General features: G+C 50.5%; 1 protein-coding gene across 1 annotated transcript in view; it reads right to left on the bottom strand.

Annotated features, from left to right (window-relative positions):
* LOC142783748 (uncharacterized) overlaps nt 1–24,407 on the bottom strand; it is an 88,119-nt gene extending 63,712 nt beyond the window's left edge. The window contains exon 1 of the mRNA XM_075882326.1: nt 23,917–24,407. Within this exon, the coding sequence (XP_075738441.1) occupies nt 23,917–24,309 (393 nt within the window). The 5' untranslated portion in view covers nt 24,310–24,407. The remainder of the gene's footprint in view (nt 1–23,916) is intronic.
* Between the last annotated feature and the right edge of the window lie 442 nt (nt 24,408–24,849).

The raw sequence follows: 24,849 nt of genomic DNA, 5'->3' as shown, positions 1-24,849 counted from the left end.
GCCTGTGGCCGTGCCCCTAACGTATGCAGCGCAGCCTGTGGCTCCTCCTGTCGCCTGCTCGCAAGTGATGCAGCCTGTAGCAGCGCCGTTCACATATGCAGACGCTGTGCGTAGGCTTCCGCAACCACCCTACACCTCGCGCTCACAGCCCGCACACCCGGCTGGTTATACTGCACCTTGGGTGGCACCACCAGTAGCCAATTCTTGGAGGACGCCCGATAACCGACCGATATGCTACGCCTGCTTTACTCCCGGACACGTTGCCCGCTTTTTCCGCCGTCGACCTCAGACGTTCGGCGACTATGTCCGATCGTCGCAACCCGGCAGCCAACCCTTCGCGCAATACGGGCCGGTCTCGTCACCTCGCTATGCCCCTCTTAACGACCCCGACTTCGTGACGCCGCGCGCACCCTCTCCTCGTCGGCGATCACCCTCCCCCATGCGTCGCCGGCCCAGACCTTCTGACCAGGAAAACTAAGCACCGCAGTTCAAGAGGCAAGAACTGCGCCATTTTCGAACTGTTTAAGCCCTCGCCCCTCTCCTACTAACGTGGTCGCAGTAACTGTTGAAGGTTATTCTACTTTCGCCCTTGTAGACACCGGCGCCGCTGTTTCTGTTATTGCTGCTAATGTCTGCCGTGTATTACGTAAAGTCACGACGCCGCTTTCGGGACTGTCACTCCACACCGCAAGTGCACAGCAACTAACGGCTCTCGCAGCCTGCACTGCAAGAGTGTCAATTGAAAGCATTGTTTACACTGTGGAGTTTATTGTCCTCGCTGTCTGTTCACATGATGTCATCCTCGGATCGGACTTCCTATCCCGCCATAATGCCGTCATAGACTGCGCACGCGCCGAAGTTGAGTTTTCACCCTTGTGTGATGTCCCATTACTGGACGCTCCTCATCAGCCGCCGAAGTTGCTCGTTCATGAAGATACCGATATTCCGCCTGGAAATTTCGCCCTTGTTCCCGTTTCATGCAACGCCTACACTGACGCTACAGTTCTTTTTATGCCTTCCGATATCTTCAAATGTCGTCGAGCTTTGCCGCTGCCTTTCGCAACAATTGACCTTGCCGCCGGAAGAAGCAACATGTTCGTAAGCAATCCGCTTTCCACACCTGTCACCTTGCTTGCGGGGGAATGTCTCGGCCGCGTGCAGGATCTCGACCCTTCGTTTTTGTTTGATGTCCCGGATGACTACTGCGACCACCCAAAAGCACTTTCGGCACTCGGGGAGTCGTCCAATGATACGTTTTCCAGCGTCATCGCCGACACTCTCACTCCCACCGAACATGCCAACCTGCTGGATCTTCTGCATGAGTTCAGGAGTTCGTTCGATGTGTCGCAACCTCAACTGGGCCGCACATCACAAGTCAAACATCATGTTGACACCGGCCTACACCAACCACTGCGTCAAAGACCATACCGTGTCTCCGCTGAAGAGCGCCGCGTCATCAGCGATCAAGTCGAAGATATGCTTCGTAGAGACGTCATTCGACCATCTCACAGTCCCTGGGCGTCTCCCGTCGTCCTGGTGCGTAAGAAAGACGTATCTATCCGATTTTGCGTGGACTATCGTCGTTTGAATAAGATAACCCGCAAGGACGTCTATCCTTTGCCGCGCATTGATGACGCCATTGACACCCTTCATGGAGCGGAATTTTTCTCGTCGCTAGATTTGCGGTCTGGCTACTGGCAGGTCCCAATGGCAGAAGCCGATCGCCAAAAAAACGGCATTTAATCCCCCCAGACGGACTATATGAATTTAACGTCATGCCCTTTGGGCTTTGTAACGCACCTGCCACGTTTGAACGTCTTATGGATAATACGCTACGTGGCCTCAAATGGAATATGTGCCTCTCTTACCTCGACGATGTCGTGGTTTTCTCCCATGACTTCCCTACGCACCTCCTTCGCCTCAGGCACGTTTTGAGTTATCTTACCAACGCTGGCCTGCAGCTTAACCTGAAAAAAATGCCGCTTCGCTGCACGTGAGCTCGTCATCCTAGGCCACATCGTGTCCAAGCACGGCGCATTACCTGACCCAGCAAAACTTCGAGCAGTCACAGAATTTCCCAAGCCGACGACCATGAAAGAACTTAGCAGTTTTGTAGGCCTATGCTCCTATTTCCGGCGCTTTGTTCGCAATTTTGCATCTATTATGTCACCGTTAACCCAGCTTCTTCGCGGTGACGTGAACCTCACCTCCTGGTTTCCTGCATGTGACGTTGTCTTCACTACTCTGCGCCGTCTGCTCACTTCCCTACCTATTCTTCGCCACTTCGACCCGACGGCTCCTACCGAAGTGCACACCGACGCCAGCGGCGTCGGGCTAGGCGCGGTCCTCGCTCAACAAAAGCCCGGCTATTCAGAATACGTTGTAGCCTACGCTAGCCGCACTCTGACGAAAGCCGAAACTAATTACAGCGTGACAGAAAAAGAGTGTATTGGCCCTGGTGTTGGTGCTTGGAAAGTTCCGGCCGTACTTATACGGCCGCCCGTTCGATCTAGTAACTGATCACCACGCGCTTTGCTGGCTCTCCACGTTGAAAGACCCTTCTGGCCGCCTTGCGCGATGGGCACTCCGCATCCAGGAGTACGACATTCGCGTCGTATACCGCTGCGGACGCAAACACTCTGATGCTGATGCTCTGTCCCGCTCACCTTTACCACCAGATCAGACGTGCGGAAACACTTGCCTCCAGACCTTGTCATCGCTAGATCTCGACTCGATTGCCACCGAACAACGTCGTGACCCGTGGATCGCCTCTCTTATCGAATATTTATCTGGCACGCCCATTCTTCCAGTATCTCGATCCCTCCGACGTCAAGCTTTCCATTTCGCCATCCGCGATCAACTTCTTCATCGACGCAACTACGCTCCCGATGGCCGCCGGTGGTTGCTGGTCATTCCACGCACTTTACGATCGCAAGTATGCGCCTCCCTTCACGACGATCCGCAATGTGGCCACGCCGGAGTGTTCAAAACATATGAATGCCTTCGCCATCGCTATTACTGGCGCGGCATGTACAATTTTGTACGTAAATTCGTGCAGTGCTGTCCTGACTGCCAGCGACGTAAATCAACACTGCCACGTGCGACTGGCGCATTGCAGCCACTTCCATGCCCTGCCAAGCCATTTGATCGCGTCGGCGTTGACCTCTGCGGTCCCCTTCCATTGACACCAGATGGTAATCGGTGGATTATAGTGGCGGTTGACCACCTGACACGCTACGCCGAAACAGCCGCTTTGCCGAGCGCTACAGCTCAGGATGTCGCCTCTTTCATTTTGCAACGCTTTATTCTTCGACATGGTGCACCTCGAGAGCTCCTTAGTGACAGAGGCCGCGCTTTCCTTTCCGAGGTCGTCGAAACTCTTCTTTCGGAATGCCATGCATCCATCGGAAAACGACAGCATGCCACCCGCAGACTAACGGACTAACGGAACGGTTCAACCGCACGCTAGGTGATATGCTCTCAATGTACGTGGCATCTGATCATAGCAACTGGGACCGTGTTCTCCCATACGTCACGTTCGCATATAACACCGCAATACAAACCACCACGGGATTCTCACCTTTCTTTCTTCTTTACGGACGTGAGCCTTCCCATACAATTGATACCTTACTTCCTTACCGTCCTGATGCTTCCGAGTGTCCACCTATCTCCGATGCTGCTAGACGAGCCGAAGAGTGCCGCCAGCTCGCCCGTGCGTTCACCTCGGAAGAGCAACAACGCCAGAAAGAAACCCATAGCACCTCTCTTCCGGATCCCAGCTACACCCCAGGGTGTCTTGTGTGGCTTGCCATCCCATACCAAACACCGGGACTCTCCTCGAAACTTGTCCCCCGGTACGAGGGGCCTTACACCGTTTTGGAGAAAACCTCTCCGGTTAATTTCCTAATTGAACGAGTTTCCCGATCGGACGACATGCGCCGGCGTGCACGTGACGTCGTCCATGTTTCCCGACTGAAACCGTACCATGAGTTTTTGCCTGAAACTTCTCAAGTCGCCAGGATGGCTCCTTTTTCAGTGGGGGCGATTGTGAAGAAGATGTGCCTGCAGCGAGCAGGATTGCCAACGCCCGGCTCTCTCGGCTCGTGCTTCGGTTCGTTGCTGTGCCGATCGCTGGACGGTTCTTCACGCTGTCTCATCGCTGTCTTTAACGGCTAATAAACCTCCTCACAATATATATATATATATATATATATATATATATATATATATATATATATATGTATGTATATATATATATATATATATATATATATATATATATATATATATATATATATATATAGTCCAGTAGATCCTCCCTCCGTGAGCGGTCACAACGTGGTGTATTTCGACGTTTCGGCCTAGAGTCTGGCCTTCATCAGGATCCTGATGAAGGCTAGACTCTAGGCCGAAACGTCGAAATAAACCACGTTGTGACCGCTCACGGAGGATCTACTGGACTATATGCAACCCTACGGCCACTCAAACACCATGCCTGCCTATATATATATATATATATATATATATATATATATATATATTGTGATGTACTAGACAGATATTGATTGATTTGTGGGGTTTAACGTCCCGAAACCACCATTTGAATATGAGAGACACCGTAGTGGAGAGCTCCTGAAATTTTGACCACCTGGGGTTCTTTAACGTGTACCCAAATCTGAGCACACGGGCCTCCAACATTTCCGCCTCCATCGGAAATGCATGTACTAGACAGAGAACAAGAGACAACACCCGATCCTGGGCCAGCTGTTCTTATTCTGCCTTTTTCTTCCTCTACCTTCCCTTAGCTGCCCACGCGCCCGAGCCCCAGCGTCTTTCTTCGTCTTGACACTCGGCCATGACTGCGCGCGCGCGGAGCTGGCGGCTAAGTTTCTACTGGGTGGGCTTGGCTGCATCGTGATGGTCGTCCCGAACCACAATGCAACATGGAGTGACGGTCTGGGGGAAGCGTCTCTGTTCGACACCCTTGCTGCCTCGAGCCGGTCGGTCTATGCCACGGTGCGCCTCTGCTTGAAGATCTGTCAGTGTGTATTCTGGTGGGCGGCATTGGCTGCCTCGCATAGGTCACTCATGGCCACGGTGCGTCTCTGCTTGCAGATCTGGCAGTGTGTATTCTGGTGGGCGGAATTGGCTTTGTTGCTGTGGTTGAACTCGTCCATGGTACAACGTTTCCTGACAACTCGTAGTATACTGCTCAGGCGGACGGCCCTGACTGCTCCAGCAAGGTCACAGAGTAACCTGGAAATGCTGGTGTTTGTCGCACCACCGTTGGTGGACTGAACTGCAGCGGGATGCTCTGTGAGGCAACCGTGTGGACGTTTGTGCTATTTCTCGAAATGAGTTGCGACGCAGCTCATGGTTGGGCATCAATACCACAGCAGAACTCTCTGAAGTTGTCCAGCTGGTGGCTTCTGGCGAACTGTCGCGTGCAGACTTGGTGTCCTGGGAGGGAAAAGCATGAGGGCTGGTCCTCGACAAGTTCTCAATGTCAGTGGCTTCAGCCTGGCTAGGTGTCTGGATTTTCTCAAAAGAAACATTCCTTGGGAGCCAAGTGGCTGCGCGGCTGAGCGTATGTGCATCTTCGAAAATGAATGCATGAGTCGTCTGCAAACATGGCTGTGTCAGGTTACAGCGGATCCTGTTCGCATCCTCGGAAAGACCTGCTTTGTGAAGCGGTAAAGAGTGCATTTTGTTTACGACGATCATGGTCTGGTGGGGTTCAGTTGTGTCTGGTACGATAGATGTGAGCGCCTCCTTGTCCTCAAACGACAACGAGCGCGAGGACAGTATCTCCTGAGGAAGGTCTGGTGGTGGTATTATCGGGTCTAATACCGATGCAGAGTTCACGACCTGCATAGGAGGACTGTGGTCACTTTGGTCAGGGTCAGCAGCAGGAAACTCCTTGATATACTTCATTTCTCGAGAGGCGTCTTTTTGCAAAGCGGAAATGCTCTCGTGTTCAGTTACTGAATCATTTAAAGCGCGCAGACCCGCTTCCATCTGGTCAAGGATGAGCGTGATGAAATCCACAGGCACGTGCGTTTGATGACGCGGTAGAATGTCCAGTAAGATGGAGGCTGGCGCTTTAGCGTCTACGGAATGGTCTGACGACTCCGGACGGCATTTGTTGGGGCCTGTCACAGGGCGTTCTGCGAAACTTGCCGTGAGAGACCTACAGGACACAGGTACACCATCGGGCCACTGCTTCATGACAGCAGGATTGCCTGTGCAAGGCAGAGTTACACAATCGTGATTGTTCCCTAGATCTTGGTCACCGAGAGATGACAGGATAGTAGGGGCTCGAATCGCATCCTCTAGGTCGGGCTTTTCCCGAGTTCCATCCTGAGAGAAGGTCGAGTTACATGGGCAGGTGGCACAGGGAATCGGACCGAAAGCAGCTATGAGCTTGATGCTCCACTCCGCCCATGACTGCTGCTTCCAACCTTCATACCGGTGCCACTCCGCTGAACCTTCCCGAAGACGGTCTATGGCCACATACCATTTCTGATTCTCTGTCCAGGCCACGTGCATTGCTAGCGCGTTGACGGTTGCCACTCAGCTGTCGGCGTCGTTCCGGACCCCGTGGAATTCCGGCAGTTTGTAGGTGGACGGCGATGGTGGGGCGGCACGTGAGAATGTGAATATAACTGAGGCAACGCCGTCGAGTTGGTCTGAGAGCTGCAGGAGGGTGCCCCAAAGCTGCCTGCGTTGCTCCAATGGGCTTGCCTCAAGGTCGTGTGAGGCTGCTACATCCAACATGGCGTTAGTGGCACGCAATTCTGGCAACATTGTAGGAGCTCGCTCGGAGATTGACGCTGTCAGTTCGTTAGTCTTGACGCGGAGTAGCGCGATGGTATGCCGCAGGTTCGCGGCGCTGTCGTGTGTGAATTCCGAAGCGTTGGTGATCATGGTCTCCGAATGAGTAGCGGTTGCAGCACTCACGCCGGTGAGGTTGACGATCAGAGAGGCCTGGACGGCGTTCTCTGGCAGCTCGTATGTTGAAAGAGTGCGGCAACGAGAATGTAGGCCGTGGGAAGCGTGAGTGGCATTTCCAAAGGACAGGAGCCGGTGCAGATCCCTGCCGCGAAACGTTGGCAGGGTGTCAATAAGGTCATGCCCTACAACCCCAGGGGAGACCTGGACGCCATCCACTGGTGGTTTGAAGTGTAGCTGAAGCGGCGGATGGGACCCCATTGCCAAGGAAGCGTGAACGGCGTTCCTCGATGGAGAAGCCCGCACTGCCGACGAACCACGAAGACACATGCCGATGGCTTCCCGCAGAGGGTTCACTTGGCGGCTTGCGCTGACGACAGAATCCATAGCCAAGGACGCGTGGATGGCGTCCTTGTGAAATAGTACCGGTAACGTGTACTGCAGCTGGCGAGGAGGCCTTGACGCTGTCCTCAAGCGGTGGTTATTGCGGCTGCCCTGGATGACGAAGCCGGGACGTAAGACTTCCTGTCAGCTGCGCCATTGCGATGTACCAGACAGAGAACAAGAAACCAACACCCGATCCTGGGCCAGCTCTTTTTATTGTGTCTTTTTCTTCCTCTACCTTCCCTTAGCTGCCCACGCGCCCGAGCCCCAGTGTATTTCTTCGTCTTCACACTATATGTATATATAAATGCAAGAAATAAAAAAGAAAAGAAATCCAGAAAAAGACTAAAGCACGCGGAATCAAACTTAGACCCTCTGCATCGTGAGTGCGAGCCGTTAACTACTTACAAACCAAGAAGCACGTCCCTCAACGTTCGAACGGCAAGCTATTTATATAGTCCCATGAAATGAGATTGACTGATTGATTTGTGGCGTTTAACGTCCCCAAACCACGATATGATTATGAGAGACGCCGTGGTGGAGGGCTCCGGAAATTTCTATCACCTGGGGTACTTTAGAGTGCACCCAAATCTGAGCACATGGGCCTTCAACGTTTCCGCCTCCATCGGTAATGCAGCCGCCGCAGCCGAGATTTGATCCCGCCACCTGCGGGTCAACAGCACAGTCCCTTAGCCACAAGACCACCGCCGCGGGGCCCCGTAAAATGAGACAAGTTTGTGTCTATTGGCGAGTGTATTAACGCCGAACAAGACAGAGCACAACACGCACGGCGGGCAAGCCAGCCAACTTCTTCGTTGTCATCTTCGGATCACTGATATTTCAGCCCCGGTGGTAGAAGGGCCGTCTCGGTGCACATTAGGTACGGTCTTTGGAAGGCAGGTGGTAGGGTTTTAGCCTGCTGACGTGCACTACACACTGGGTGTGGTTGCCGGCAGGGTGGTTTCAGATGCAGGAGTGATCTCATAGGTGACGTCGTTCGCCTGGCGGATGATACGGCAAGGACCCGTGTACCTAGATAATAATTTCGCTAATAATCCAACTCGATGAACTGGGCACTACAGGAAAACTTGAGAACCGGGTGATAAGCGAACGTCGACATGCCGGCTGTTGTAGATGACTTTCTAGGCGGCTTGCGAAGCCGAAAGTTTAGAGCGGGCGATCTGCGTGCGCGATCAGCACGAGCAATAGCGTCACGTGGATCTTCGGTTGACTGACTTGTAGTAACTGGAAGTAAGGTGTCTAATGGTAACCTTGGATTATGGCCATAAAGCAAATAAAAGGGTGAATAACCAATGGTGTCATGGCGCGAAATATTGTACGCGAAGGCCACGTGAGCTAGCGCTAGGTCTCTATCATGGTGGTTGGAGGACATATACATTGCGAGCATGTCCATGAGGGTGCGATTTAGGCACTCGGTGAGGCTGTTTGTGGATGGTAGGAAGTGGTAAACGCATGCTGCGCCGAGGAAGAGCACACAATATCTTCGATTACTCGTGACAAAAATGCGCGACCGCAATCTGTGAACAATTGGCGAGGAGCGCCATGGTGCAAGATGAAAACATGGAGCAAAAAGTCCGCCACTTCAGTAGCGGTGCTGGTGGGGAGCGCTCGAGTAATGGCATACCTAGTCGCATAGTCTATAGCAACAGCTAGCTACTTATTTCCCGAGCTTGATTCAGAAAGAGGACCAAGAAGATGTATGCCAACATGGTAGAAAAGTTCGATGGGGATGGAGATTGGTTGAAGAAGTACAACTTGGGCGCAGTAGGTCGCTTTCTACGTTGGCATATATCACACGAGGACACGTAACGGCGAACGGACCTGGCGAGACCATGTCAAAAGAAGCAGCGATGAACATGGTACTACGTGCGATATACACCCAGTTGGCCAGCGGTTGCTTCGTGATGGAGCTCATGCAGCACGATGGCACGCAGATGTTTTGGCACGACTATAAGGAGCTCAGGGCCATTTGCTTGGAGGCTACGACTGTACAGCGTGCCATTCAAGAGGACGTACATGCGAAGCGATGCGTAATTCGTAGCAGAGTTGAGACGGTCGTTGAGTGACCGCAGGGAAGCACCGCGACGCTGTTCGTCACCAATCTGAATGAACCTTGACATGGACATGACGCTTGGGCTAGGCTCGACGACCCATCCATCTGGTTGCTAAACGGGGTAGCGGAATAGGCAATCGGAGTCCAGATGAAGGCGTCCAGGCTTGTAGGCAAATGAGTAGGAGTACTCCTGAAGACGCAACGCCCAACGACCAAGTCGTCCAGTAGGGTCCTTCAGAGGAGAAAGCCAACACAGCGCGTGGTGATCTGTGACGACACTAAAAGGGCGGACATACACGGGCAGAATTCCGAAACTGCTTAGACAATAGCGAGTCACCCCCGTTCCGTCCGAGTTATTGCGTTCACACTTTGAAAGAAGACGAAGTGCTAACGCAATTACACGGTCGTAGACCCGCTGACTTTGTGCCAAAACTGCACCAATGCCGTGACTACATGCGTCTGTGCGCACTTCTGTTGGAGCATCGGGATCGAAATGTGCAAGAACAGGGGCTGTCGTGAGAGCGGTGATTAGCTGAGAGAAGACGTCAGCTAGGAGAGGGCCGCAATAAAATGGGACGTCTTGTTTGAGAAGATCGGTAAGTGGTCGTACAAGTGCCGCAAAGTTTTTCACGAACCCCCGATAGCAGGAGCAGAGGTTCACGAAACTGCGAACATCACGGACACAGCGTGGGACTGGGAAGTTTGTTACAGTTCGTACTTTCGCTGGGTCTGGTCATACGCCAGTAGCGTTAACAAGGTGACGCGACACAGTAATTTGACGAAGACCGAAGTGACACTTCGAGGAATTTAGTTGAAGGCCGGCTTGTAGGAATATTGATAGAATGGTAGAAAGGCGTTCAAGGTGTGTGGCGAAAGCGGGTGAGAAGATTATGACGTCATCGAAGTAGCACAAGCACGTCGCCCATTTAAATCCTTGATGTTGTAGGCTTATGCCACAGGAGCGAAAGAAAGACACGCCTGAACGATAACCGATGCCAGCCAGGAACGCGAGCCGTGGCTTCACGTGCCACGGCCTAGCGCCTTCTTTTTTTTCTTCTCTCGCTATCGCGCGCTCTCCGGTTTGCGCGCCGCCCGAACGAGGGCGCTACAGGGCCCCCCGTGTAGACTGGAAGTCGGAATGTGACATGCCGTTTGTGGTGTTCCAACGGAAGATCAGTCGTAGATGAGAGGCTTTCTAGGGCGGTCTCCAGGTACGCCGGCTTGAGTCGGTCCAAGCTGACTGTCTCTTCACGGCCGTTCTGAAGTAGAGTGGCAGTTTTGGGGATGCGGTGAAGGACGCGGAATGGTCCGTCATAGGCTGGTGTCAAAGGTGGTCTGACCGCGTCGTGGCGCACGAAAACATGTGTTGCAGTGGCCAGATCAGGGTGGACGAATATGGTCTTGTGTTCGGAAGGTCTGGGTGAAGTGGGCCGGAGGTCTTGAACGCAGTCGAGGAGGCGTTGTAGGAATTGCTGTGGCTGGTCTGGTAGCTTCGTTGACGTGAAGAAGTCTCCCGGAAGCCGTAGAGAAGTGCCATACACCAGCTCTGCGGTTGAGCACTGCAGGTCTGCCCGGATGACAGCTCGTAAACCTAAGAGCACCAGTGGCAAGGCATCAACCCAGGTGGCTCTATTGAGGCGGGTAGTCAAGGCAGTCTTCAGTTGTCGGTGAAGGCGTTCCACCATGCCATTGGCGCAGGGATGATAAGCCGTGGTACGGCAATGTCTGGCTCCGAGGATGCGATTAAGGCAAGTAAACAGCGAGGACTCAAACTGACGTCCACGGTCTGTTGTCACAGTGCCAGGACAGCCAAAACGGGATACCCACGTAGAAATGAAAACGCGGGCAACTGTCTCGGCTGTGATATGTTGAATTGGAACAGCCTCTGGCCAGCGTGTGAAGCGATCGACCATGGTCAATATATAACGGTACCCCTGAGACACTGGTAGAAGGCCCACAATGTCTAGATGAACATGGTCGAAACGACGGCCGGGTGGAAGGAAAGGTTGGGGCGGCGTCTTAGTATGACGGGAGACCTTTGTCATCTGGCAGGGCAGGCACATGCGCGTCCAAGCGCGCACATCACCGTTGATTCCGGGCCAGACATAGCGCTGAGTGAGAAGACGCTGAGTAGCCCGAATGCCAGGGTGACAGATGTCGTGTAAGGAGTGGAAAACGGTGCGTTGTAATGAAGCGGGAACGAAAGGGCGGGGATGGTCAGCTGAGACATCGCACCACAAGCGCTCAGATGATAATGGATGAGGCACCAGGCGTAGTCGGAGAGAACGGGGGTTCTCCCGAAAAGCGGCAAGCTCTCTATCATCCTGCTGTGCCGAGGAGAATGAGGCCCAGTCGATGGTTGGCGGTGGAGAGTCAACCGCGGCTATACGAGAAAGGGCATCTGCGGCGGTGTTGTCAGCTCCTTTCACGTGGCGGATGTCAGTCGTGAACTCCGATATATAAGCCAGATGGCGGAGTTCACGGGGCACGTACTTGGATGAGTTAGTGCGGAAAACATACGCCAGTGGCTTATGGTCAGTCAGCACGTAAAACGAGCATCCTTCCAGGAAATGCCGAAAGTGGTGTATTGCAGCGTAGATGGCTAGTAGTTCCCTGCCAAAGACGCTGTAGCGGGTCTCAGCAGGAAGTAGCTTCCGAGAGTAAAACGACAAGGGTCTCCACTCGGAGTTAATGCACTGCTGTAAGACGGCTCCGACGGCCACGCTGGATGCGTCCACCATCAACCGAGTAGGGGCGTTGCTGCGTGGATGAATAAGAAGCACGGCGTTAGCGACCGCTTGCTTAGCAGCAGCAAAGGCGGCCTGGGCCTCTGACGACCAAGGAATGGCGGAGGACGGGCCGGCGGTCGACCGAAGGAGGTCGGTGAGCGGTCGTTAGCAGTTCGGCACAGTGTGGTATGAAGCGCCTGGAAAAATTCACAAGCCCCAGGAATTGGCGTAATTGGCGCAGTGTTGTAGGCTGAGGATAATCCTGAATTGCTTTAACGTGGGACCGGAGAGGGCGTATTCCTTTGGATGATATGTGATGGCCCAAGAACTCGAGCTCAGATGCGCCGAAAGTACACTTAGAGGCGTTCACAACGAGGCCGTACTGCTGAAGACGTTGGAACAGAGCGCGTAGATGGTGCTCATGATCTTCAGGTGTGCGGCTGGCGATGAGGACATCGTCAAGGTACGCAAACACAGTAGGAAGACCCCGTGTGACCTCAGAAATGAACCGCTGGAAAGTTTGAGCCGAATTGCGGAGTCCAAAAGGCATTCGCACGTATTCAAACAACTCAAAGGGCGTCGTTATGGCGGTCTTAGGTATGTCGGCGGGCTCGACAGGAATCTGGTGGTACGCCTTAACAAGGTCCACTTTGCTGAAAATTGTGCAGCCGTCGAGGCGCGATGTAAAATCCTGGATGTGAGGTAGAGGATAGCTGTCGTGGACTGTCTTGGCGTTCAACGCTCGATAGTTCCCACAAGGACGCCAGTCACCAGGATCACGCTTTGGCACCAAATGCAGCGGGGAAGCCCAAGCGCTTGAGGACGGGCGGATAATGCCGAGCTGCAGCATGTGGTCAAACTCCCGTTTAGCAATAGCTAGGCGGTCTCCGCACAGGCGGCGTGGTCGAGCGGCTGCCGGTGGACCCCGGGTGACGATGTGGTGTGTCACCGTATGTTTAGGCGGCTGAGTGAGGTTGCACGGTTTAGTTAACTCCGGGAAACTCGCCAAGATTTTTTCGAACGGTGAGGAAGGTATCAGCATGCGGATGGCCATTGGAGCGATGTCGGACAGGACTCCCGAGATGGAGAGACGAGTCTTACCATCTATGAGGCGGCGCCGCCGCACGCTGACGTCCAAATCGAAGTATGAGAGGAAGTCCGAGCCGATGATCGGTTGAACCACGTCTGCGATGACGAAAACCCACCGGAAAATGCAGCGAAGGCCGAAGTCGAGGGTGAGAGATCGGAGCCCATACGTTGCTATAGACGAGGCGTTGGCAGCACGAAGCACTTGCCCCTGTGACTTCGAACGATCAGCCTTAGTCGGGGGCACAACGCTAATTTCCGCGCCCGTATCTATAAGGAACCTGGCGCCCGATAGCTGGTCCGTGACTATGAAAAGGCGGCTGGGACGAGAAGGGAGATCACACGCCGCCGTCAGTGATCCCGGCAGGCGTTTCCCTGCCATGAACATGGGGGTGTACACTTCGTGGCTCGGTGTCGGAAACGCCGATGGTACCAGCAGAGGGGTGAATGGCTGGGACTCCGAGCATCCCGTGTGCGTGGAAGAGCTCGACGACCGGAACGAGGCGAACGAGTCTCCTGCAGGGGGCTCCGGAGTGCGGCAATGGAGGCGGCGAGTTCGTCGATGCGGGCCTCAAGGCGCGAAATTGCTGTGTCTGCTGGTGGTAAGACAGCGTTGACAGATGGGGAGGTCGCTTCATGAACCTGATCGGCGAGCTCCGCCAGGCGGTCGAGATTGACGTCGCCGGCCGCCGCGAGGACGAGGCGGATTGGCTGAGAAAGGCGTTGGAGGAAGAGCTCGCGAAGCAACGCTGAGTGGGCAGAGACGTCGTGTTTCCCAAGAAGCTGTCGCATTCGGCGCAGTAGTTGGGAGGGGCGCCTGTCGCCAAGGTCCCCCTCTGCAAGGAGCTGCTGTAGGCGGACGCGTTCCGAAGGCATGAATCGTTCCAGCACCTTGGTTTTAAGGTGCTGATATGGCGTAGTGTCCGAGGGGCTGGAGAGGACGTCGGAGAGTTCGCTGGCAACGTCAGGAGGAAGGACGGAGGCTACGTGGTAGTAGCGTGTCGTTTCCGAGGCGATGCGGTACAGGGAGAATTGCGCCTCGACCTGATGAAACCAAACTTGCGGGTCCTGTGGCCAGAAAGATGGGAGACGCAGTTGCACGGCCGAAACGTCCTGCGGACGTGAGGCTTGTTCGGTTGAGAGTGCATTCGAGTCAGTCATTGTCTTCGTCTGAGGTCACCACTTGTAGGCTTATGCCACAGGAGCGAAAGAAAGACACGCCTGAACGATAACCGATGCCAGCCAGGAATGCGAGCCGTGGCTTCACGTGCCACGGCCTAGCGCCTTCTTTTTTTTCTTCTCTCGCTATCGCGCGCTCTCCGGTTTGCGCGCCGCCCGAACGAGGGCGCTAAAATGTATATAGCGTATCTATCATTCTATCGAAGGTTGCGGGGGCATTGCAGAGGCCAAACTGTATGAACTTGAATAGGTAAAGGCCGCCGGGGGTAACTAATGCGGTTTTCGCATGATCAACTTTGTCTACAGCAATCTGCCAGTACTGGATCGGTGGTCGAGATATGAAAAGAAGGTGGCGCCATGAAGACAGTCAAGTGCGTCGTCAATACGGGGAAGAGCAAAACAGTGGCTACTTGGGCTGGTTGGTATTGCATTTTCTGAGAGAAGTATACTTCTTCAGTGCGCAGGCAACGTTTCAGAAGGAAGAAGTGGAAGGAGAAGAGGCTGACGTAAACTGTAGGCAATGTGAGGTCGAGAAAAAAATGGAGAAAATGATGGTTACCCAGAGTGACCTGCTGATGAGAATCACCGACCTCGAGACTGCGTTGGCGACAGAGCAAGAGAAAACGAGGGCAATGGGAGAAAGGCTAAAGTCCACCGAGGAAGCACTAGCCAGGTTGAACAGAGGGACGGCGTATGGAGAGAACAGTAGGGAACTGGCAACCAGAACGGCAGAGAATAAAGAGCTAGCGGGTTTGGAAAAAACAGGTTCAGCTGGTTCAATTGTCGCAAGGCCCAGCTTCAGTGAAGTAGTGGTGGGGCTGGGAGGGGACAAAGAAGCCGGAGTCACAGATGCGAGTAACCCCCAGGTGCAGGACGCTCCCCCTGAAAAGTCACGGCATGTGATAATTGCCGGGTACTCGAATTTAAATCGATTCACAGAAGCCATCAAAGAGAGGGTAAGAGGTGACAAGACGGTTGCTGTAGGGGCGTTCCCAGGACGGAAGCTGGAAGCAGTCATGAGGCAAGCGAGCGCAAAACTCAAACTACAGCTGATAGACGAAACCTCGTGATAATTTCAGGCGGTTTAAACAATGTCCTAAATGAAGATACAGCAGGACTAGCTACCACACTGGCGAAAGGCGTCGATGACATGTGGGCCACTTCTCCTCAAGTACAGGTAGTGATATGCACAATACCGGAGGTACCGGTGAGTGATAGCAACCTGCAAAAAGCCGTTGTCAACGCAAACCAAAAGATATGGCGGTTGAGTCGAGAGAAAGGCTTTGGGGTGGTGGAAATAAACAGAGAGGTGCATAGGTGGGGTGGTTTTTAACAAGATAGAATCCACTTCAATAGGCGGCTAGGTCATGAGGTGGGTTGGCGACTTGCAGGACGCGCAGTAGCTTTTTTAGGGAGCAAGCGGGCCCTTCGGGGTGCAGGATAGCTAGTAACGAGGAAAACAACTAGGGATGATACTCTTTGGCAGGTGGTATGAACAGATACGATTCCTAAGTGGCACTAGTATCTAAGGTAGGTAGAGTCCGGGGCAGAGATAGATGTAGCCACGAGCACCGAACCAATTCAGACATTGGGTATATTAACATGCAGGGTGGTAGGAACAGGCTGAAGTGGGAAGACATAGAAGAACAGATAGAAGAACAGAAGCCGATGGTATATGGTTTTGTTGAAACACATCTTAGGGACATGGAACAACCTCCTAATAATGTGGACTACGCGTGGGAATATTGTAATAAAACAGAAGGCAGCAGAAAAGGGGGTGGTATTGGGGCATTCATTCGTAAAAGTACAGACTGGCAAAGGTTCAAGCAGGAGTGCAAGGAACATTTATGGCTAAAAGGGAAACTGGCAGGGCAAATGACGCTCCTCGGTTTCGTGTACTTGTGGGCGGGAGCAAAGGCGAGAAGGGAAACCCTGCAATGGTAGAGTGTATATCAAATGCTATTCAGGAGTTAGGAGGAGAGTGCGAGATAATTATACTAGGAGATATGAATGCGCACATAGAAGATATAGATCGGTATACCGACCCTACAGGTAAAATGATCATGGATATGTGTGAAATGCTTGATTTGATCGTTTGCAACAGTACCGAGAAATGTGAAAGGCAAATAACATTGGAGGTAGGAAGGCTGCAGTCGACGATAGATTACGCACTGATGTCACATAGGATGTATGATAAGCTCAGGGGAGTGCACATAGATGAAGGTGGCTCCAGAAGTCTGGGTAGTGATCACAAACGCATCAAACTAAGTTTTGGAAGAGCAGTGAAAGTGTGAAGGAGACAAGATGAGCAACTACAGGTAAATTTTTATTCAGACAGGCGAATTGAAATAGCCACTAAACAAATTGAGAAAGTAATCACTGAGGATAATAAAACAGTGTGGACATACACGAATCTAATTAGACTGTTGAGCTAGAGCTTGTTAAGGCACGTGACAAGTAACTCTGGAAAAGAAGAGTCAAACCCAAAAGCTGGTGGGACGAGGAAGTTAAGAGAGCCATAGCGAAACGTCAGGAAGCCTCTAGGGAACACAGACATGCTAAGCAGTGGGGTGAATCGACAGATGATGTTGAAAAAAAGAAAATCCTTCTAAGCTGTAGAAGGGATGCATTTCTTCTGATCAATGAAAAGATTAGAAGAAAGGGAGCTCAGTGGCTGGCAGAAGTACATAAAAAAGATAGAAAGGCAGCCATCTAAACTCCCTAAGAAATGCGACCAGCCAAGAGCAGAGGGTTATAGTTACAGCTAAGCTTCGAGACTAGAAGGGGACGAAGCTATTGAATACATAAGAACAAGGGTGACAGAAAAAGTTCAAGAAAGGAGTGCTTTATGCACCACAATATACAAGGATGAATCAAGTGGCGCAATGGCTCCATTTTCACAACGAGAGTGGGAAAGGGCTGAAAAAAGAGTTCTTAGTAGTACATCAACAGGCCCAGATGGCATTCAAATTATGCTGATAAAGACATTAGGTCCGAAGTCTAAGCAGGCTTTGAGAGAGACAGTTAGCAAACTAATAATCGATGGTGAAGTCCCTGATAGATTAAAACTTAGCAGGATGAACATGACCTATAAAGGAAAGGGGGACAAAGATGACATAAACAACTACCGTCCTATAACAGTGACATCAGTGGTCTACAGGCTGGCGATGCAGATTATATAGGAAATGCTGCAGGCATAGATAGAGGATGAGGAGGTGCTGGGGGAACTACAGAATGGGTTTCGGAAACACAGGAGGTTGGAAGACAATCTGTTCTTACTGACGCAGTGCATCGAAATAGCAGAAAAGGAACACTGGCCCCTGTGGATAGCATTTTTGGATATCAAGGGAGCGTACGATAGCGTGGTTCAAGAGGAATTGTGGGGAATACTGGACACACTAGGCGTGGAAGATGTAGTCCCTAATCTTTTAAAGGATATATATGAAGGTAACAAGGTAATTATAATGTGGGAAAACAGGTTTCCAAGCCTGCTGAGGTAAAACAGGGGCTTAGACAGGGATGTCCCCTGTCACCCTTATTATTCTTGATGTACCTACAAGGATTAGAGTCCATATTAGAGGGAAGTGAGCTGGGCTTCAACCTCTCTTTCGTCAAACAAGAAAAACTCATTAACAGGCACTACCAGCATTTATGTACGCAAATGATATAGTGCTAATGGCCGACAACAAGGAAGATTTTCAGAGATTGATGGAAATCTGCGGTAATTGGAGAGATAGGTTAGATTTTCAGATTCAGTAAGGAAAAATCAGCAGTCATAATTTTTAATGATAATAGAGGTAGTGAGCTTTGATTACAGGAGGTCACGCTAGAGATAACAGATAAATACAAATATCTGAGCGTATGCATAAGGAATAAGGCCGAGTATCTAAGGCAACACGAAATATAAGTGACGACTAAAGCTAACAGGAATGCACCGGTGACCAAAAACAAGGCACTGTGGAATTACAATAGGTATGATATTGCGAGAGGAATATGGAAAGGGGTCACGGTTCCTCGTCTGACGTTCGGCAATGCGGTCTTGTGCATGAGATCAATAGTTCAAGCAAGATTAGAAATTAAGCAACGTGGAATAGGTAGGCTTGCCTTAGGAGCTCATGGGAATACACCAAATCAGGGAGTACAAGGTGATATGGGATGGTCATCATTTGAGGGCAGGGAAGCTAGCAGCAAGATAAAATTTGAGAATCGATTGAGAAAAATGAGGGAGGAGCGTGGGGCTAAGGAGGTATTCAGCAACTTGTACATGAAGAATGTCGATACAAAATGGAGGAAGCGAATCAGAAAATCGACTGGTAAATACTTGGAAAACAGCAGGGGGCCAAACCAAAAAGTATTATCGGTTAAGAAGAAGGTGAATGAAGCTGAGACCGATATGTGGAGAATTGGCATGATTAAGATGTCTGCACTAAAGATCTTTCGAACGTTTAAGCAGGAAATTGCCAAGGGAAGGATATATGATAATAGACGGGGTAGTTCTCTATTGTTTGAGGCCAGGACGGGAATATTGCGAACCAAGACATATCGGGCCTAATACGAAGAGGTTTACACGGTATGCAGTGCGTGTGGAGAGGAAGAAGAAACTGCCGAACACTTTCATTTTATTTACCCTCCGGGCCATATGGCATTATAGAGGGGAGTGGAAATAAAGTTTACAAGGAAAAGAAAAATACAGCATGAGAATATACAGCTTAGGAAATACATATTATACAGCAGAATGTACGGCAGAGAAAATACAGCATGAGAATAAACAATGCAACAAACATATAAATAAAAAAGTAAAGCAAAACTCCTGGTTACACAATACTAGCTGTGAAATGACGGTGAACATAATACAGTTTTGAGTAACGTTTAGCTCATACAATACTGAGTAAGGTTTGACGGAAAATATTGTTATTAGTAATAGTGACGATGTCTTCGGGAAGGTGGTTCCAATCTACTGATGTACGAGGTATAAATGATCGAGAAAAACACTGGGAGTTTCAGTATGCGATTCTAACCTTATGACGATGGTCGATGTGAGGGAATATGTACTGAGGATTGAGGATTAATTGGTTATGTAGGGTTGGATGACAGAATAATTTGTGAAATGTACTCAAACGAGATATTTTCCGACGGGATGCAAGGGAAGGAAGGCCTAGGCTGGATTTCATTGAACTGATACTGGCGATGCCATTGTAGTTGGAAAGTATGAAACGGGCAGAGTTATTCTGTACGCGCTCAAGTGAAGTAACCAGGTTATCGTGGTAAGGATCCCACACTGATGATGCATATTCAAGCTTGGAACGTATAAATGCTTTGTACAACAGAAGTTTAAGTGCAGAAGGTGCTTTCAAAAAGTTATGACGTATGTAGCCTAACATGCGATTAGCATTATTAGTAATGTATGCGATGTGGGGTGCCCAAGATAAGTGAGATGTGATAAGAATGCCGAGGTATTTATACGAAGAGACTGGATCAAGCGGGACGTTGCTCAAGTAGTATTTTGGTGGGGTGTTAGCAAATCTAGTTACGCGCATTACCTTACATTTAGCGATGTTTAAGTCCATTCGCCATGTGCTGCACCAAGCTTCTACTTTGTTAAGATCAGATTGGAGGCTTAAACTGTCATTATTACTAGTTATTTCACAAAAAATGACGCAGTCATCTGCGAAAAGATGAATGTTAGAAGAAAGTGAAGACGTGAGGTCATTATTATAAATTAGAAACAAAAGTGGACCAAGAACTGACCCTTGCGGTACACCTGAGTGGACCGCAGCAGATGACGAACTGTGATTGTTAGCAGTAACATATTGAACACGGTTAAACAAGAAACACTCAATCCACTTGAGTAAACTATTGTCGATATTTAGTAGGCTCAGTTTTTACAGTAGCAGTTGGTGACAGACTTTATCGAAAGCCTTACTGAAGTCTGAAAAATGCAATCAGCACATAATGAACGGTCTAAAATGTGATGCAGTTCGTGAGTGAAATATATGAGCTGTGTTTCGCATGAAAAATGTTTGCGAAAACCATGTTGTGCTGGTGTAAAAAAAGGAATTCGATTCAAGGAAGGTAATGAGGTTAGTGAAAATGACATGTTCTAATAATTTACAGGAAGTGCTTGTTAACGAAATAGGGCGATAATTTTTCGGAGAGTGTTTATTGCCTGACTTAAAGATCGGGGCCACCCTCCCGATTTTCCATTGTGTTGAAATGGTTGACGTATCTAAGGACTGTTGAAAGATTTTGTTAGTATCACTGAACTGTAAGTAACGGTGCTTTTCAGAAATTTGGTACCAATATTGTCATGGCCAGGGGATGAGTGAATGGGCAAGTTATCTATGAGTTTAGCGATACCGGAATTATCAATGAAAATTGGTGGCATGGCAAAATAATTGAAGTTCTGCACATGGGGTTGGGTGACGTTAACAACTCGAGAAAAGTTGTTTCTGTAAAGGGCTTCACCGTATAGTTCAGGACGATGGCGCAGAGTTTTTCAAAGCACTGGGGTTTAGGGACAGGGAGGGCAAAATAGACTTTAAGTCGGTAGAATTAACTAGAAGGAGGTTATCTGATTGGTGTAAAAGTCAAGACACGAGTGAAAATAAACCCATCACTGCAAAGTACGAATCCCCAACCTTGCTATCTAAGGAAAAAAATAAATCTAGTTTCTGGTTCATTAAGTATTACGCCTTGGTGGCACTAGCCACCGCCCGATCTAAAGGGTACAGCCATATCCATCCATCCATTCATCCTATGGCACCCACAAAGAGTATCGGAGTCGCTGAGCAGATGTGAGGCCTGCACTGCAGTGTTTTTTGAGGGGCGAAGCTCCTTAGGGCGTGGGCTGTGCGTCCCCTGTAGCCTGTATGTAGCCACCTCTAGTTTAGTTCTTGCAGTGTTCAATAGATGGCGGTACCGTCCCCTGTATGTAGCCACCTCTAGTTTAGTTCTTGCAGTGTTCACTAGATGGCGGTACCGTCTCCTGTATGTAGCCACCTCTCGTTTAGTTCTTGTAGTGTTTACTAGATGGTGGTACTTGTAGCTGATGATGAAAAGATGCAAGATGTTATAAACTAGAAAGCGGTACTTGTAGTTGATGAAAGACGCGAGATCTTATAAAATAGGAATGATGTCACATATGGCGCGTGTCATTGGTTGAAGGCAATCGTTCGATTTAGTGCGGCGACGTACGCTAGGGGGAGCGTTGTAATAAAATCCGTTCGCTGTTGGCGCGCGCTCGGAGTCGCCGGATGGATAAGGCTGCACAGCGGAGAGAGCGCAAGGCGGCAGCAGCGCGCGCTCGCAGACAGAATCCCGATGTGCGAGCGCGCATACAGGAACCGCTCTCCCTTCATTTCACAGACCATAAAGCCGTCATAATGAAGGGACATCGCAAGCCATTCATCGTCTAAGAACAAATAAAAGTTGATTGGTGTATATACACACACAGCGTTTCTCACGTCTTTACATGATGATCGACTGGGCGAATTACACGGAAGATTCACAGTTTACCGATGAATCCCTCCGGAGCTTCGCCCATTCATCATCATTCACCCCGTGAATATGCCGTAATTTTTTGTTTGCTTTGCGATGACTTTACTCTTTTTTGTGGTCACATATTATGTGCCACCTAGACGCTTCAGAAACTCGGATACGATGCCCGATTCAAGGCGAAGAGGTTGTGAATGCTGAACACATCACCTTTTGTGGCGTGCTATGTCCATGCACGTTGTCCTCCGCTAAAGGCATGCCTCACGGTAATTACGTGGTTTGTCACGTGAAAACCCAGATAGTTCTATAACATTCTGTATTTCTTTTCACGTCTTCAGGTTAGAGAGAATACTAACGGATGTAAGATTTCACTAAGTTATGAAAATGCCGATAATTTTTGAAAAAGGCACAGCTTTGCGGCAAAGGCGAAGCAATGAACGCAGTAGAAAGAAGTCGGGAGGTCACGCCGAATGGCAAGCAGCTCTAAACATGTGTTTCTCATCCAAAAATGACGCACAAAAAGTACTAACATGTACAGATGAGCGTGAATAGGCGTCGCTGTTGTTACTTCACTGCGTCTGAAAAGCGCGCCCTCTTTGCAAACGAAGACTATGCAATGATTGCAGTGGCCTTTGTGCACCCGGTAAAACAGCGGGGCTTGAACAGCGGGTCCGCAGGGTGCAAGCCCAACACTGTACCACTGAGCTACGCCGGTGCTTATGCGACTGGTTACTGCAATAGAAACCATCTAGTGAAAGCCCAACGCCAGCCAAGACGTACATGCACATGCTACGAGCACCGCTGCCCCGCCGGTATTCTGATACTCTTTGAAAAAATTGCGCTTGCGGCCGCGGGGTGGCGTGACTGTCCACGGAACTTGTGAATAGCGGTGTCCCTCCATAAATAAACAAGTTAAAAGTGTACCACTCGTCTCGTCGTACCTTTTTCTGCCCTTGTTTTACAGCCAAAGCTGTTATGAGATCACAACTCGGGTCACTTGCAGCGCTGTGGTTGTCCACCGCTTGTGTCCGTAACCACATCGCGCGAAATTAGAAGAAGAAAACCGAGTTCTAATGACAAAGTGGTGCTTGAACCCGGGTACGTTGAGTGGCAGCCCAGTATTCTACCACTGAGCTACGCTGGTGCTTGGATAGTGTTGGTAAACTTGCTTTAGGCATGATTGATGCCGGGAAAGCAATTACGTTATTTTGACTTATAAAGCGTTGAAAACAACGAAATAAGAAGAAGTCATCGTAAAATGCGAATAGCGTAACGAGTGGGTCGTCCCATGCTCCAACCCTTTAAAAAAGCTTGTTCTTGTTGATGCATTAACTGTGGCGCATACCCACTTCTGGCCTAATTCCTCATTGTCGTCAGACACTGCATGAACAATTGGCACAAAATTTCTGGCAATAGTTTAGCGAATACTACGCTTCTCAGAAGAATGACAAAAAATAGCATAGTGAATGCCGGCCTTCTACCAAATTTTTTTTTAATAATAATGCCGTAGTGGGTATCAAGCAAGTGTGCTAGCAGCAGTTACCTAATGAGTGTTTAGAAAAGGCTCTGAAAGGCCGCTATTCTAGCTTTCGCTGCGACTGTGCTGCGCCTTTTGCGCAGGCCAGGCTTTTTTTGTGTGTGCGTGTATATGCGGATGATATCGAACAATGTCACTCAATAATGATATTATCTGGGCTTTGACGCGTCGAAACGATGATATGAGAGACGCCATTCGTAGGACTCTGGATACTTAAATAATTGGGTATTTTATCATGCATCGCACAGTACATGGGTCTCTACCACTTCGCCTCCATCGAAATGCGACCAACGCGGCTGGAATCGAGCCCGCAAACCTCGGGTCAGCAGCAACCACAACCACCAAAGCACCGCGGTGGACCAGTGTCACTGATTGATCGATTTGCTGTTTGATTCTTCAGTAGTTCACGTGAGCACGCTGCACTTCACGCACAATAACCGTGTGAAATTTTAGGTTTCAGGCTGCGGCAGCCGCAAAATTACCTGCTCCTGGACGAAGCGGCCGTACGCGTCCAGCTGGGGTGCGTCCTCGCCGGCCCTCCGCTGGGGCGCTGTGGGTAGGTGGTCCGTCGGTGTCCCCTTGGTGGCTGTGCCACCAGTGGCATCACCATGGGCCGTTGTGGCCAGGCCGCCGGGGGCCTCAGTTGCGTTGTCCGTCCTGTTGCCGGCGCCGCCTTCGTCGAGCAGCACAAAGGCGGCCACCGCGCCCGCCGCGCACACGCCCAATACGCCGAGCAGGCAGAGGCAGAGGCCCAGGCCCGAGCTTCCACCCGCGGCCGCCTTGCCTTTGCCGCCACTGGTGGACGCCGTGGACATGGCCGACGAGGAGGAGGCGGTCGACTTGTCGTCGCCAGAGTCATCGTCGTCGTCCGACATGGCGGTGCCACCGAAGGGGTAGACCGCCGATCAGACTCGGGGGTACCGCCGCCTTCTTCTCGGTACCGTCGGCCTGTCGGCAAGAGGTAATAAAAGAAGCGCGCGCAAAAAGAGACTGAAGCATGCGTCGAGGGGGGCGCGTGACACGAGAGTTGATGATGATGACGTCATACAGATGGCACTCACCCACAAAAGGGGATGGGTCGAGAGTCGGGCGGCATGATGATTATGCAGTGAAACTAAACCAATCTTAAAAAACTGGTTTTGGGGTATAACTGAGAAGAAGTGAAAATGAATAAATGAAACAACTACTATTTACTTAGTACGAATCCAAATACGTGAGAATGGACTAACAGGGTAATCTTTTTGCTGCATTGATATAGTTAAACCCAGTAAAGCATCATCCATCCCCGGGGCAATAACCTAATGCAGTGCTGCCAAGTGATAAAAGTACCGTAACATGTGATATGTGGGGTGTAACGTCCCAAAACCACCATATGAGTATGAGAGGTGCCGTAGTGGAGACCTCCGGAAATTTCG

Source organism: Rhipicephalus microplus, unplaced genomic scaffold, assembly GCF_043290135.1.
Source record: "Rhipicephalus microplus isolate Deutch F79 unplaced genomic scaffold, USDA_Rmic scaffold_12, whole genome shotgun sequence".
NCBI lineage: Eukaryota > Metazoa > Arthropoda > Arachnida > Ixodida > Ixodidae > Rhipicephalus > Rhipicephalus microplus.
The sequence above is the reverse complement of the archived record's forward strand: the minus strand, read 5'-3'. Positions and strand labels throughout refer to the sequence as shown.